This window comes from Eleutherodactylus coqui, chromosome 10 (assembly GCF_035609145.1).
Source record: "Eleutherodactylus coqui strain aEleCoq1 chromosome 10, aEleCoq1.hap1, whole genome shotgun sequence".
Lineage (NCBI taxonomy): Eukaryota > Metazoa > Chordata > Amphibia > Anura > Eleutherodactylidae > Eleutherodactylus > Eleutherodactylus coqui.
Genome location: NC_089846.1, coordinates 114,837,028 through 114,850,878, shown reverse-complemented (window position 1 = coordinate 114,850,878; position 13,851 = coordinate 114,837,028). Strand labels below are relative to the sequence as shown.

At 45.4% G+C, this 13,851-nt stretch overlaps 1 protein-coding gene across 1 annotated transcript; it reads left to right on the top strand.

Annotated features, from left to right (window-relative positions):
- Positions 1 to 4,895: 4,895 nt before the first annotated feature.
- On the top strand, positions 4,896 to 11,884 carry SOWAHD (sosondowah ankyrin repeat domain family member D). The gene is made up of 2 exons (XM_066579877.1): positions 4,896 to 5,131; positions 10,444 to 11,884. The coding sequence occupies exon 2, from the start codon at positions 10,688 to 10,690 to the stop codon at positions 11,537 to 11,539; it is 852 nt and encodes a 283-aa protein (XP_066435974.1). The 5' UTR covers positions 4,896 to 5,131; positions 10,444 to 10,687; the 3' UTR covers positions 11,540 to 11,884.
- The last annotated feature ends 1,967 nt before the right edge of the window (positions 11,885 to 13,851 follow it).

Sequence of the window (13,851 nt, the reverse complement as noted above, 5' to 3'; positions counted from 1 at the left end):
CTCCCCGCTGGTATTCACTGCTGTGGTGACCGGCCGCCGGCATGCGATGCCGGCCATGCTCGCGGGCCACATTGAACAAGGCAGCAGGCCAGATTCGGCCCACGGGCCTTGTGTTTGACACGTGCTGTAGACGATGGACTTTTTGATGTATATATTTCTCTACTCATCCTGTGGTGGTATTCTTTTAAGTGCAAATTAATCACATCCATGTCTGTGCCTTGTCACATATATGCATGCCTCTTCGGACCTATTTCATTATACCTGATGAAGAACCCTAAGAGGTTGGAAAGCTCGCTATAGCATCATGTATTTTTGTTAGCCATTAAAAGGTGTCATATCTACAAGATTACCTGGTTTCTCTTGCTGGGAACAATCAAAATATATGAAGAGGCTTACGTTTCTTAATACAATAGTTTCTCTGGTACAAACTTTACTTAGACTGGTGCATAGAACACTGGTCTACGTAAAGATGCCCCATTTTATTAGTAAGTTGTCAAAATACCCAATATTTACTGCCCTGCACTTATTACACCGGGAAACATTATTTTTTTTCCTAGTGCCTGGAAATTTTTTACCTGATTCTGGGTATTTTTGTGCCGCTGATTCCAGAAATGCTTTTCTTTTCTTTGTACGATCTCTAGTTTTTGAGATATTGCTGATATTATTATCACTTTATTTTGGCAGCAGAATTTGTTTACTGTTTGTGTTTATATCCTTGATTTTGCTGATGTTCACATCTGTTTTGTTTTCATTACAGACATAGATTTGGCTACATCAAGAAGAACGTGTCCGTCATCCTGATGTTTTTTTGTTTCATTTGCAGGGAATACACATTCCCTCAGCAGAGACGAGTTATAACCACGGACTTTGTGAAAAGGGCTTATTTAGCTTACTTCACGGTGAAACTGGGGGACCAAGACAAGCCTTGGGCGCCATATATTGTGTGCAAAACACCTGCGACAATGGTGGAATGGGAAAAGGAAGTGCATGACATTTGATATACCAATGGTTTGGCACGATCAGAGCAACCAGAGCGATTACTCTGTTACTTTTGTTTGATGAATGTAAAGGGCATAGATGGAAAAAAAAATGGAGTGGGTGGACATATCAGGATTTAAAGGGGTTGTCCCGCGGCAGCAAGTGGGTCTATACACTTATGGCCATATTAATGCACTTTGTAATGTACATTGTGCATTAATTATGAGCCATACAGAAGTTATAAAAAGTTTTTCACTTACCTGCTCCGTTGCTAGCGTCCTCATTTCCATGGAGCCGTCTAATTCTCGCCGTCTAATGGCCAAATTAGCCGCGCTTGCGCAGTCCGGGTCTTCTTCTCTTCTCAATGGGGCTCCGTGTAGCTCCGTGTAGCTCCGCCCCGTCACGTGCCGATTCCAGCCAATCAGGAGGCTGGAATCGGCAATGGACCGCACAGAAGACCTGCGGTCCACGGAGGAAGAAGATCCCGGCGGCCATCTTCAACCGGTAAGTATAGAAGTCACCGGAGCGCGGGGATTCAGGTAAGCGCTGTGCTGTTTTTTTTTTAAGTCCCTGCATCGGGGTTGTCTCGCGCCGAACGGGGGGGGGGGGGTTGAAAAAAAAACAAAAACGTTTCGGCGCAGGACAACCCCTTTAACCTCCGCTCAATGCCCTGTACCACAGATACACCTGTACCAATATATAGCAGCCTTCCAGAGCTCTCCGAAAAAACAGATGAACCGGCTGGTGAAAAAGTAATCTGAGCAACATGACAGCGATTTTGAAGAACCCTCATTAGCTGCATCGGGTTTGAATCAATTGAATTGAACGACCTTATAAGAAACCTAAATCTTCCCAAAAAAGCATCCAAGTTGTTAGCTTCCCGGCTGGCAGAAAAAAGTTTACTGCTACCGGGATCTAAAATCTCAGTAAACCACAACAGAGAAGAAGAGTTTCTGCCATTCTTCACAAAAGAAAATTATTTTGTTTTCTGCAACAAGGTGCAAAAGTTACAGAGGAAACTGAATGCGAGCGAGTCCACACCAAGCGAATGGCGGCTGTCCTTAGATAGCTCTAAACGCAGCCTAAAATGTGTACTTCTGCATAATGGAAACAGATTCAGGCCAATTCCTATTGGTCAGTCAGTTAGTATGAGGGAAGATCAGGCAACAATAGTCACAGCCCTAGAGAGGATAGCCTATCGCCATCACCACTGGATCATCTGTGTGGATTTGAAAATGGTAAATTTCCTTCTAGGGCAGCAGGGTGGGTACACGAAGTGCCCTTGTTGTCTATGTCTGTGGGACAGCAGAGTCAAAGATTAACAGTTGGTGAGAAGACAGCGGCCTTTGGGAGAAAACATGGTTCTTGGAAAAAAATATCACAGAACATTTGGTGGACAGAGAAAAGATCATATTGGAAAGTTTCCTGGGGTGAGCATGGAGAGCATGGAGAAACTAAAAGCAGGTATATTTGATGGACCTCAAATCAGGGACCTCATGAAAGACCAGCGTTTTCAAGATGCTATAAACAATATTGAGAGAACTTTCTTGAAAAGAAGGCGGCTAACTACAGGGCACTCATGGAGAATATATATCAAGTTGCGCTATCTGTACAGTTATTTGGATTGATTTCCATTGAGTCTTAGTGATGTCAGCAGCGAACATGGGGAACGATTTCACCAAGAAATAAGGATCATGGAAGAACAGTGCCGTGGACGATGGGAAACACATATGATGGCAGCCTGTTAGAGATGGGGTTTCCACTAAGGGTGACGGTGTCCGGGTGAGGCGGAGCCCTCATCCTGGAGCTGTGGGGGCCCGGCCTGGCGGCCGTGTAACACAGCCTACTGTTGGAGCATCCATCGTGAATGTCCAGGAACATGACATCATCGGAAATCACAGAACCGAGAGTTTAGTGACATGTCCCAATGAAGAAACTTGTGTTTGTAGTTCACTCTCTAAGCTTCATGGCATATATCCTTCAATATCATATGTTTTCAAATAATATAGTTATTAATAGTGATATAATATTGAAATCAACTCGTTTGTAGTGAAAAGGAGGGCAAAAACGGATGCCATTTTCAGAATCTACGACCCAGAAATATAAAAAAAAATGTTCTAACATCTTAGGCACCAGAAGTTGTGTTCAGCAATGTTATATATGAGGCGGACAATGTCGTTAAAATGTTATAGATGGTTATGAGCAAGAAAACCTGTTTGTTTATAGGTATGCAGCTCAAGAATACAGTGACTTGCAAAAGTATTCCTCCCCTCCCCGTCTTGGTGTTTTTCTTGTTTTGTTGCTTTACAACCTGGAATTAAATTGCATTTTTCGGGTAGTTGTGATATTAATTAAAACAAAAAAAAAACAGATCTCTTTAATGTGCATAAGTATTCACCCCCTGAAAGTCAATACTTTGTAGAGGCACCATTTGCCGCTCTTGGGGTCTGTCTCTACTAGCTTACTACATCTAGACACTGGGATTTTAGCCCATTCTTCCAGGCAACACTGCTTTAAATCCTTTAACTTAGAGTCAAGTCATGCCATAGATTCACAATTCGACTGAGGTCTGGGCTTTGACCAGGCTGTATGAAACTAGTTTTTATAATTGCCCTTTGTACCAAGGTGGGGCAGCCCGTCTGGTCTAATAATATGGGCATTACTAATAGGCTGTAAGCCTGCATGGGGCACTACATGTGACTTTGGTACTGGCAGGGAGCCATACAAGCCTTATCTATGTGCAAGTATCATACTAAGCACCGACCCCAATGCAGGGTAGGTGTGAGTGGTTGTTCATCAGTAGAGATGAGCGAGCCTACTCGGTAAGACAGTCACTCAAGCGAGCATCGCTCTTCTCGAGTAACTGCTTAGTGATCCGAGCAGGCTCAGGTGGGCTGCGGGGGGAAGAGAGAAAGAGATCTCTCTCACTCTTCCTCCCAGGCCATGCTGCATGGAACTAGTTTTTGCCCTTAGCGAGTACCTGCCCGCTCGAGAGAAAAGGTTCGGGTGCCGGCGCGGAGGAGCGGTGAGTAGCGGCAGTCAGCAGGGGGGAGCGGGGGGGAGAGAGGGAGAGAGAGATCTCCCCTCCATTCCTCCCCGCTCTCCCCCGCAGCTCCCTGCCCGCCACCGGCACCCGAACCTTTTCTCTCGAGCGGGCTGGTACTCGCTAAAGGCAATGCTTGCTCGAGCAATTGCCCTTAGCGAGTATGCTCGCTCATCACTACTTGCGAATGATCACAGAAAACAATCTCTCTCTTCCTCTCCTTCCCCAGATGGAATTCCTCTGGCTTTTCTGCCTGGTCTCCAAGCAGGTTGCAAGTGATTCCGCCACCTATACGCAATCTTAATTGCGTATGCCTATGGTTCGCACCGATCCATAGACATGTCTCTTTTCATACATTTTTGTATTTCTCATAAAATAACTACTCTAGAATATGTTTTTAGAACCTTACATTGTACCGACCCTCTATTACTCCTCTTGGAAATGTCTGAATAAATGGACAACTGGGCGCTGCTATGCAGATTGTATGCCCTCCCGCACTCCAAAAACCTAAAGATAGGCTAATTAGTGAGCTCCAGGGGGAACAAGGCCCGGTGAGACTGATGACAATCACGCTGCGCAGTATGTCGCTGCTATATAAGTAACGGGAAATAAATATTTATATGGGCGTGCCGGCTATGTGTTACCAGTAATGTTTGCACAGTAAACACGATGAATATGATACATATAAAGTGTCACTAGAAGTTGCAGTTTGACAACAGTCCATGCAGAGTTTCACAAGGGTGGCTCTTTCCTCTAAGGACTCATGAAGGAAGTAAGTCATTACACTAAGGTCCTTTCCCTGTGACCTCTGTCTTGTGGATACATGTTATTTCGCTCTCTTCCTCCCTCTCTGCCCTTGTGTTCTCTGCTCATGTATACTGAATGTGAGACTGAGCGAACACCAGTCGACTAGTCAGACCTGTTCTAGGTACAGAGGTCACAGCTAAGAAACCGCTGTTATTTCTGTTAGTGACTATTGGCAAACTTCACAGGAAGACGGAAGACATTTGATTATTAGATTGGGAGGGGAGGGACGTGGACATTGTCCAGACCACAGGTTGGAATCTGGCTACTCCTGATCAGACTCACCTTTTCACGCTCGGGAAAACTGTAAGTACTTAGTCCTGGCCATATAATGTATTGTAGAAATGGTATAGCTATAACTAAATGATTCCATCTATCTATCTATCTATCTATCTATCTATCTATCTATCTATCTATCTATCTATCTATCTATCTATCTATCTATTTGTCTAGGGCTGTTATTGTAGGGGTGCAGAGGATGCAGTTGCACCCGGGCCCTTAAGTCTTAAGGAGCCCATAAGGTCTCTCTTCCTCATGTGAATAGACTTGCACTATTCTTAAAGGGGTTGTCCCGCGCCGAAACGGGTTTTTTTTTTTTTTAAACCCCCCCCCCGTTCGGCGCGAGACAACCCCGATGCAGGGGTTAAAAAAACAACCCCCACAGCGCTTACCTGAATCCCGGCGGTCCGGCGTCTTCATACTCACCTGCTGAAGATGGCCGCCGGGATCCTCTGTCTCCATGGACCGCAGGGCTTCTGTGCGGTCCATTGCCGATTCCAGCCTCCTGATTGGCTGGAATCGGCACGTGACGGGGCGGAGCTACACGGAGCTACACGGAGCCCCATAGAGAAGAGGAGAAGACCCGGACTGCGCAAGCGCGGCTAATTTGGCCATCGGAGGGCGAAAATTAGTCGGCACCATGGAGACGAGGACGCCAGCAACGGAGCAGGTAAGTATAAAACTTTTTATAACTTCTGTATGGCTCATAATTAATGCACAATGTACATTACAAAGTGCATTATTATGGCCATGCAGAAGTGTATAGACCCACTTGCTGCCTCGGGACAACCCCTTTAAGTATTATAGTTAGGGGTCCCTATTACAGATTTTGCATTAGGGCCCCAGCGGCCTCAAGTTACGCCCCTGTATCTATCTGTCTAATTTATTTAGTCAATTGCATACAGTATACCTAGCACTGAGTGGGACTCAGTAAATGTCTTCACATTCAGCCTTGTCCTATGAGCTCACAATCTGTCTCTCTTATTTGAAGCACTTATAGATACTCTATGGTCAATTGAATACAAGGCCAATTAACCATGTCATGTTATTGATAGGAAGGAGTAAATCAGAGTAGATAATATATGCTCAAGCGAATGGAGAAAGAACATGTAAAACCCAAGAAGATATTGCCCTAGTCATATTGTCACCCAGCAGGGTGTATTATTCACGCAGGTGATGTTCCCATGCAAGTTTCATCCAATTTTGAGAACTTGCACACGAAAAGAACCCATTCATTTGAATAAGGTCATTCACACAAGCAATTTTTTTCTTAAACTAATAGTCCAAGTTTGAAAAATCGCAGCCTGTCTTATTTTGGGGTGATTCTTGTTCACAAATTATTATTATTTTCCATGGCAGTGTTAAAAAAAACCCAGATCGCACTCACAAGCTATGAAAGTTTGTCTGTGACGGCAATCCGTTTTTAAAGCATTTTACTATTGGAACCTCATGCGATCTTTTTCACACGTGTGAAAAATGGATTTAAATCGGATGCATATCCTGCGTCTTTATAGCAAAAACATATCGGACATGCATGAAAATCGCAGCTAAGTCTCATATAAAAAAATATGTTTTTCACTGACCTACATTGCATTCACCTATGTGAATACACCCTAAGGGCTTGGTCAGACGAACGTGTTTTACAGGCTGCTACAGCAGTGTGTAAAATCACTCTTCTATAGCAACCAATAGGTTATCCGATAAAAGACAGTGGGATAGCACTGAAGGACAGTGGGGTGGTGTAGAAGAGACAGCGGGGTGGTGTAGAAGAGACAGCGGGCAGCACTGAAGAAGAGCGGGTGGCGCTGAAGGAGAGCAAGCGGTGCAGAAGGCACAGCGGGCAGCACAGAAGAAGAGCAGGCGGTGCAGAAGGGACAGCAGGCAGTGCTGAAGGAGAGCAGGCAGTGCAGAAGGGACAGTGGGTGGCGCTAAAGGAAAGCAGGCAGTGCAGAAGGGAAAGTGGGTGGCGCAGAAGGGAGAGCTGGTGGCGCTGAAGGAAAGAGCGAGCTGTGCAGAAGGGGCAGCAGGCGGTGCAGAAGGAACAGCGGGCGGCGCTGAAGGAGAGTAGACAGTGCTACACTGGAGCAAGCGGTGCTGAAGGGACAGCGGGCGGCGCTGAAGGAGAGTGTGTGGTACTGAAGGGACAGTAGGGCAGTGCTGAAGGGGCAGCAGGCGGTGCTCAAGGAGATGGGCGGTGCTGAAGGGACAGCAGGGCAGTGCTGAAGGAGAGCAGGCAGCGCTGAAGGAGAGGGGTGGTGCTGAAGGGGCAGCAGGGCGATGCTGAAGGTGAGGGGTGGTGCTGAAGGGAGAATTCAATTCAAAAATCCCACCTCCACGATGGCTGTGATTGGTTCATCACGCACTGCTTAGCCAATCACAGCAGCATTGGATGGACCAATTATAACCAGCGTGTCTTGCAGGCGGCATTTATGAATTAGCTGAGCCGCGACTCATCACCAGACTGCCGCAGCTCATCCAATTCAAAAATCCTGCCTCCAGGACGGCTGTGATTGGTTCATCGAGGTCTGCTCAGCCAAATGTAGCAGCGCTGGATGGACCAATCGTAACCAGCCCACTTCGACTGGCCTTTGCGATTACTATCAACTAATCTCAGGGACAGACTTTCAACAATGTTGGAATTTATCTTTAGTGCCCTGCGTTCGTTCATGGAAGGTTGTATGTAGCATTTTCGAGAGTCACCAAGAAACAGAACTTAAAAGTCAAAATATACCCTGATTTAATTTTAGGGGTACGCTCAGATGGAAGTTGGTATATTGACAATGTAGCTTATCCTGAAGTCCTTGCCAATCAAAATGAACAGTTCTTAAAACATTGAAGTATTTTTCCTATCATCTTATGTTCAATCTAGTACTGTGAATAGTGGCAGTAAAGAACGTAGGGAAACCCTATAGAGTAACAATCTATTTGTTCCATAGAGCTCGTGCCATCAGGATGTTGCTTCTACATTTTGTATCATTTATATGTTGGGCACAATTCTGGCACAAATACTTTTGAAAATTGCACCAGAATTTGCTGCACATTTATGTTGCATTTTGGACCCTTTTTTTTTTGCATATGTGAAAAGGGGTGTGGCTTACTGGGAAAGAGGGCGTTGCCTTAATGGGACCTTGTGCACCAAAAATGCGCAAAACCTGCGTAGAACTAAGTCAACTAATAGGTGGTGTAAATCTGCCCCATAGTCTTTGAACTGGCAATAAGAAGATGAGGAGACTGTTTATTATAGTGAGCGCATGGAGAATAGTACAAACTGTAATGAATCAGGAGCTGCATGTGTCTTCAGACCAGTGGTCCCCTACAGCTCGTGGGTCCCATCCGGGTGGCTCATGGAGGGGTTATGGTTATTTTTCTACCACCATCTCTCGGTCTACATGATGTGCATCTCACGCACTTACTGATACTGCCGCCTACCAGGTTGGGAAAAGAGTATGTGGACTTATTGCCATCAGCGAAAATAATAACTCTAAGGACTCTAGTTTGCAATGACATATAAAGTTGTGACCCACTTGAAAAGTTGAGGACACCTTTTTGATAAATACATACTGTGCACACGTTTAATTAGGGCGCCTGCACACGGGCGGAAATCCCGCAGCGGGATTTCCGCCGCTCAAAGACTGCATAGGATTGCGTTAACACACGCAATCCTATGCAGATGGCCGCGGTTTGGCCGCGCGAAATCTCGTCACTCACCCGGCCGCCGGCTCCGGTCTCCGCATGCGCCGGCTGCCCGGCAGCCGGCACATGAAAGAGCCGGAGCTGCGGGGCGCGGGTGAGTACGCGCTGGTCCCTGTAGGCGCTCGGGTCGGGTCCCGCGGCAAGAATCCTCGCCGCCAGATCCGACCCGCCCGTCTGCAGGCGGCCTTAGGCAGATGTGGAAAAAATTCTGCATGGTAAGGGCTTCTGCACAAGGTCAGATTTGATTTGCGGAATCTGGGACCAGCAGCTGTCCCCGGATTCCGCAGCAAATACCGCTAATGGTCTTCTATGGAGCACCGTTTGTGGCAAGAAAAACACAGCATGCTCTATTCTGTACGATTTTCGGTCCCGTAGCCCTTCTGCGGTTTTCCATCCCCTATTTTTGAAAAACTTCTTACAGTATAGCATTTTTTCTACACCTGCCTAAAACTGTTGCACTGTACTGTATTTTGTAGAGCTTGGACTAATAAGGCTAGACTTCATCTTTAGCTTAGTCTTTAGTGCATACGGTATACAGAACCATAACCCCCACCCGCACCAATCAACTGGCGAGTGATTTTTACTTTTATAGTGCATGAAATAGCGCAGTGGCATCTGTTAATGGTATACGGCTGAGATTTCCATCAGGAATCTTCCTGATGGAAATCTCAGACATGCAGAAAAGACAAAGTGTGAAAGTAGCCTAACCAGCACCCACATCACACATTTGTGCACCAACCACTTTTGAAACTGTAAAATTTCAAAGTCTCACTTGACTCAAGGAAACCTGGCAAACAATGTGCTACAAACCAGTTTTGGCAAGAGCCACTGTGGATTTCCTTGGAATTAATGTAGGAAAGAAATGGTTGTAGACACCATCCCTTTTCTTAAAGAGGCCCGAGACGTATTTCTGAGCTCGACTGTTTTTATTAAGAATTGATCCAGCATACAATAGACGCGTTTCAGGACCATTGTGCCCCTTCCTCTATATTTTAGCTGGGGGGACACAGCTAACATTAGTGTGTTCTCTTTACAGAGGACTGGAGTAAAGAGAACACACCAATACTGGCTTTGCGTCCCCAGCTAAAATACTGATGAAGGGGCGCAACGGCTCTGAAACGCGTCTATTGTATCCAGGATTCATTCTTAATACAAACTGAAGAGTCGAGCTCAGAAATATGTCTCATGCCTCTTTAAGAAAAGGGATTGCCCCATCAACCAGTTTTTCCCCTACCTTTATTCCATGTATTTGCAGGTCCTCATGTGACGTTTCGTGGACCGGCGGCACCCTCTCAGACTCATCAAGAATTGATCAATCTTGATCCCATATCTAGAAAAAAGTTTGGAGAAACTAAACTAAAATCCCCAAACCAAAACATCGGTTTATAGACTTTGTAACTCTCAAGTACACGTCCGCTCCCTCTTTTCCCCTCATCTCTCATTAGCTAACTGTAGATTTCCTAACACAGATACAGTATTCAATATCCAGTCCTTGATTGATGATAGTGTAGGTGATTTGGGTAGGGATTAAATACTTAGAATTCGACTTCTTACAGAAGAAACTTGCAGAGGACACTTATTCTTTTGCCAATGAAGAGTTAAAATAACTGTTCCTGCTTTTCTATATCTTTGTCACATGCCAACAGATAACGGAAGCAGCTTGCAACATCTTAAAGAAGAAGTCATAGCGATTCATGCCTGTAGACGTCGGTTGATGTCCTGTCATTCGGAGGCAGGAGACAACTTGAAAGTTCCAAAAATATGAATATTTGTCACTGATGCAACTGAGTCCTCTTGAAAACCTGCGCAGGAAAATTAATTCTTACGTATTAGATTGGCGGAGTCCTAAAGAAAAAAGCCGGAGAGAAGAGGCAGTCACTATAGACCAGCATGAAGAAGTCAACCTCAAGTGCAGAAGTAGATGTGGAGAACAGATCTTCCTTTATACGAGATGCAAGGAGCATGAAGAGGATGGAAAGCATGAGCAGGACTCCGTCACCTGCCACCATAAGCAAAAGGAAAAGAGGAATGAGAGGAAGCTTGTGGAGTGCAACCGGATCACTGCCGTTTGGTGGAGCATGGATCTCAGCAGCTAATTTTGATGCCTTTGATGGTCCAGAACAGCAGCCTCAAGATTCAGGGGTCAGCGATTTAGTACTAGACCCTGTGGAGCATGCATGGATGATAATGGTTGCAGAAGGCAACTTCGAAGAACTAAAGGATTCGCTACAGGAGGATCCTAATTTGATTTACAAAAGAGATTTTGTAACTGGTTACTCTGTGATCCATTGGATTGCCAAACATGGTCACCACGAGGATTTAATAAAACTCATGGATTTTGCAAGTGCTAGCGGTTACTCTTTGGATATCAATACTCGCGCTAGTGGTGGCTTAACTCCACTCCACATTGCAGCACTACAGGGGCATGACATGCTCATCAAAGTTTTGGTCGGTGCATACAATGCGGATATCCATATTCGGGACTATAATGGCCAAAAAGCTTGGCAATACCTAAGGCTGAAGACGGATAGGAACCTTCTGATACTCCTAGGTTGTCCTGAAGAAGAGGAAGCGGGAGCAATGGCTGGTGTGAACAATAATAACAACAGTCGTGCAGCCACTCTGCAGAAGATGGCGCAACGGGACTATGATGAGACGGATTCTCTATCTAAAGTAGCATTGTCAGTAGCGCCCTTCAGGAACTTTATAAGGAACGCCTATAGTTTTCTTAAGAACTGGTGAATTTTTCTACTATGGTATCGCAACCAAAAAAATAATAATATTGGCAAATTGCACTAGTTCATTTTTGGAAACTGGACAAATGAAACAAAAATAAGACTGGATCTGGGTGTGAAATTAATATGCAATGGCACTTTTAATGACGTGTCGGAGAAGAAAGGAGAATTTTTAGAGGGGGTGAATATAACATGGGTTGGTAAAGTGGGCAAATATTTCTGCATGCAAGTTGTTATTGGACAAATATGCAAATCTGATTACCTTAAATAGGTTGTACTATTAGCAAAATTGTCTTGGCTGTAAGGAAATTGCAAGATTACCCAGCACTAGAGATGAGCGAGCATACTCGCTAAGGACAATTACTCGATCGAGCATTGTCCTTAGCGAGTACCTGCCCGCTCGGGAGCAAAGGTTCGGGTGGCGGCGCGGGTGACAGGTGAGTTGCGGCCATAAGCAGGGGGGAGGGGGGGAGAGAGGGAGAGAGAAATCTCCCCTCCGCTCCCCTCCCCGCTCTACCCCGCCCGCTGCCGGCAGCCGAATCTTTGCTCCCGAGCGGACAGGTACTCGCTAAGGGCAATGCTCGATCGATTAATTGTCCTTAGCGAGTATGCTTGCTCATCTCTACCCAGCACCCTTTGAAATCAGGGACATGGGGATATTCCAAAGTCCCCCAAAGCTCTCTGGCTAATAGACAAGGGTCTTTAACAAGGGACCCTCTACATTGTAATCCATATGTCCAGGTTATATGTATAGGGGTGTCTTGATGGGACAACTCATAGTTACATCTAGTGTCTAGCACTTACCCCCCATCTGTCAGCAGTACTTGACAGGCTGCATGTATATACACAGATAGAGAGCAGTCTGTCAATCAGTGCCGAGAAGGCTTGCGGGGAAGCACTCCAATTGTGAATGTAACAGACAGTTATGACTTTGCTGTATTCTTTGATATCTCTCAGAGACCGTATTTACACGTGTGATTTATCCGTTGCGAGACGCACAAAAATAGGACCCTTTACTTTAAGCGGGTTCATTTTCATTTGCACGTTTTCTCTCAATGTTACGAGACAGAAAAGCTGCAGCATTTCTTAATTTTTGCGATATTGCGGAAACGCGTCCATTAATTGCTACGGGAGAGTTATGAGTACGATGCGATTTTTACTGTTGAAACAACATGCCGTTTTCATACGCGTGAAAGTACCGCAACGCAGGGCGATTTTCTTACAAAACACATTGCACTCGCAGTCATCGTGGGTTTAAGAGTGCGATATCGGCCTGAGTTTCTCGGACGGATATTGCACTTGACCGTGTGAATCCAGCCCGAGGCGGGCAAGTTTCCTGTGCGATATTTATGCGTTGCAAGTTTTGTGCATTGCAGCGACGCAGCAAGAAGAAGAATGATCATGTAAATAGATGCATTGGAAACAACGGGCTCTTTTCTGCGTCTTGTAACACACAAAACTCGCACATGTGAATCCATTTTCCTATTGAAAAACCATGCGATTTTCTTGCAATTTGTATCACAATTGCAGTGAAAATCGCATTCTAACAAGCGCAATATCAATCGGAGGTTTTCCTGCTCCGTTCGAATCTCCTGGCCGAACGGGTCCGTCTTGTGTCGGAACCGAACTGCGCCGCACAGACCCTATTAACTATAATGGGGACCATTCGGTTTCCACTTGGCTGCTTGTCATTTTACTGGAAGAAAAACCTCTGCATGCAGCGCAATTTCTTCCGGTATTTTGTGCCGGATCTGCGACAAAACCTTTGAACGGAGGTTCCAATTAAATGTGAAGGCAGCCTTACATACAGACTTGGCATACAAGCAAAGGCCCTTTTAGACACAACAAGAATCGCTCAAAAATTGCTCAAAGCCGTCTTTTGAGCGATTCTCGTTCTGTCTAAATGCAGGGACATTGTGCAGTTTTTGAGTCGCTGATCGCTGAATTCTAGCTTGCTAGAATTGAGCGATCAGCTGTTATTAGGGGAGCAGGCTGTTATCACAGCTGACTGCGCTGACAAGATTCTCTGTGCCTATGTCCTAATTCAAAGGTACTGGATGGGTACATGCCCAATTTACTAAATGACATGAACTGTGATTTCTAGACCAGGGTCACACTACGCGATCTGGCCTTTATGCTCATTTTAATTTAAAACAATGAATCTGAATACCGATCAGCCACAATGGGAACATTTGATGCAAGATATTGGTCATTAGCGCAGAGAATGCACCTACCTGCAGGTTCCCAGGTGTATATCCTGGCCAGGACCAGTATCCCTGGCTGTAGCCTGGGCTCCTAGACTACATTGGGATATACTTC